The following is a 2,634-nucleotide window of genomic DNA, read 5'->3' as shown; positions in this document are numbered from 1 at the left end:
TCTGAGGATCCCCGGCCTCTACACCAAGCGTGTGCTGCACAAGTTTGGCATATTCCTGAAAAGGCTTTCCGTCATGGTCGGTAGCACATTCTCCCGAGAACTCAGAGGAAAGGCCGCGGATAAACCAGAAAATCCGATCAACCTCCCTTAAGTCAGGAATGGGTGCTATGAGAGCCTCGAAACGACTATGGTACGCGGCTACCGTTTCGTTTGCCCGCATCTGATGCTGCCCAGCAGCAAGCTTTTCTAGCGCTTCTAGTTCGCGCGTTTGAATCTGCGGGGCAAAACGAATTAATAGCGCATCCAAAAGTTGCTCTGAAGTATATTGCAACCGCGCGTTAGTCCAGTCATCATGCCAGGTTTTCGCGGCGCCTTCAAGAGCGTTAGCTAAAAATAAGCAACGGATACTGTCATGATTTCCGCCCCGCACGAAATCAAAATACTTCCGGACATCACGGACGAAGGCGCGGACTCGTGGCGCAACTTCCCGCGATAATTCACTAAGCTTAATCTCCGCAGGAATATTGAGCCTAGGTACCGGAATAGTGATTCTGATCACCTCATCGCTGGCCCCAGCGGGCAAGCCGCGCTCAGTAGCGGCGTTGTTCTCTCCATCGCCGGCGGTCGTCCCGGTGGCGCGACCCGCGATGTGTTCCACTGCAGGAATCAGAACATCGGATGAGGGATTATTCATATTTATTAATTGGTTACTGTTATTCCGGGCAATAGGCGGCGGCGGGACAGTTCCATTGGTCATATTGATAGTGGAGGGCAATCCCCAACGACTTCGCCTAGACTGCTCCATTTCCACTATCCTGACCCAGATCAGGCAGACCGCGTACCCAAGTAAAGCGAACTGTCAATTTTTCTGGAAGTCTGTTCTAGCACCGAACGGGTGCTACGAAGCTCTTGACAGAGCCTCCGGCAAAGGGCAGGGACCGCCGAAGGAACTGGCGGTTCGGAGCCTGCAGCAGTCTTACCGCTATTAACCCAAAATCCTAGAAAATGTCAGCAAACAGATTTGCTAAAGTAGTTTACAGACCGGCGGCAGCGACTTCGCGGACAGCATCGCCAAGAGCGTCGACGATTGTAGCCAAAGGTCCGGTGACGTCGTCGACCTCCATCCACGCGCCGGTAGAAGTGGGGATCTTGATGGCAAAAGGGGGATCTTGAAAATTTCGGAAATGCGAGAGGCCCCGGGAGGAACCGTCTCGATACCAGACTTGTTGTATCTTACTAAACCACAACTGGATGGTGGCGTCGGAAGACACCGATTTGGAAGAGTTTCACCCGCTTAAATAGCGGAGGATGCGGCCATCCCATGAATCGTACAGCCAATTCCGAAATGGCGCGGTCCAGTCCGGAATGGCGTACCGTTGATCCATGCTTCCAATCGATGACGGGGCTCCGCGAGCCAGGGACCAGCGTCCCAGTCGTAGCCTGTGCTACGACCCCCGCCCATACTTCTGCAAGTATGGACTTCCGCCTGAGGCGGCGTTTACTTGTTGGCATCCATGACAGCTTCCCGCTCGCCGTCTGACCCAGAGGTCGGAGCCATAAAGATCTGACAGAAAAGCGGCAAAATAGGCAGTTGGAATTCAGTTAGTTCCAGCGAACTTGTCCAGTAACCGCGCCAAGCGAGAAAGGAAAAATTAGACAGAAAATGTATCAGTTTGGACCCAGATTTAAGAAGCGGAATACAACACAAACATTCGTCCAACTATCAACATTCGGCCAACAATCCCTCTCCCCAACCCCCGGGCAATCCCTCTCCCCAACCCCCGGGCAATCCCTTTCCCCAACCCCCGGGCAATCCCTTTCCCCAACCCTCGGGCAATCCCTTTCCCCAACCCCCGGGCAATCCCTTTCCCCAACCCTCGGGCAATCCCTTTCCCCAACCCCCGGGCAATCCCTTTCCCCAACCCCCGGGCAATCCCTTTCCCCAACCCTCGGGCAATCCCTTTCCCCAACCCCCGGGCAATCCCTTTCCCCAACCCCCGGGCAATCCCTTTCCCCAACCCTCGGGCAATCCCTTTCCCCAACCCTCATGAGCCTACCGTTGCTGAGCTTTGGGGCGATGGCAATCAGCTTCTGCCGCAGCCACGCCCAGTACCGGGTGATGTCGCCAAGGGTGGTCTTCTCCCGCTGCACCGCCATGATCACACTTGCAAAGTAACCAAGGAGCATGACCACGGTCTCCAGGTTGAACCACCACACCCGGTCCTCGACAATGGCCTTCACCTCCGGCCCAGTTTTGGAGGCCGTGAGGAGGGTGGGGTTGCTGCGGTTGACATCGATAATGGGGTGCTCGTTGCGCAGGACAGACTCAGCGCACGAGTGCACGGATGTGAACCGTGTCTTGTTGGACGTCTCCAGCCCCCGAGTCACGTCCATCTTGGCGGCCGCAGCCCGGAGCAGGGCCAGGGTCTGGTCCGAAGCCTTAAAGAAGGTGACAACACGCTGGGCCTTTGACAGAATGTCCTTGAACCAATCGTGAGCGGCGATGGAACCCATGGCCAGGTAAAACGCGTGCATGAAGCACCTGTCATGTGGAACGGTCACAGTTGCCTTCCTTAGACAATGACAATGATATCGGTAAGGTTGCAGCCAAGGCGACTCGGCTGTGCATTTGAA

General features: G+C 55.5%; 1 protein-coding gene across 1 annotated transcript in view; it reads right to left on the bottom strand.

Moving 5' to 3' along the window:
* Positions 1–1,668: 1,668 nt before the first annotated feature.
* The window catches only part of VOLCADRAFT_66785 (uncharacterized protein), a gene marked incomplete at both ends in the record, with an annotated part of 1,747 nt that continues 781 nt past the window's right edge, over positions 1,669–2,634 (bottom strand). The window contains one exon of the mRNA XM_002956239.1: positions 1,669–2,067. Coding sequence (XP_002956285.1) covers positions 1,669–2,067 — 399 coding nt within the window. The remainder of the gene's footprint in view (positions 2,068–2,634) is intronic.

Source organism: Volvox carteri (assembly GCF_000143455.1).
Source record: "Volvox carteri f. nagariensis unplaced genomic scaffold VOLCAscaffold_59, whole genome shotgun sequence".
NCBI classification, from domain to species: Eukaryota; Viridiplantae; Chlorophyta; class Chlorophyceae; order Chlamydomonadales; family Volvocaceae; genus Volvox; species Volvox carteri.
Note: the sequence above shows the minus strand (reverse complement) of the source record. Positions and strands in the feature narration are given on the sequence as shown.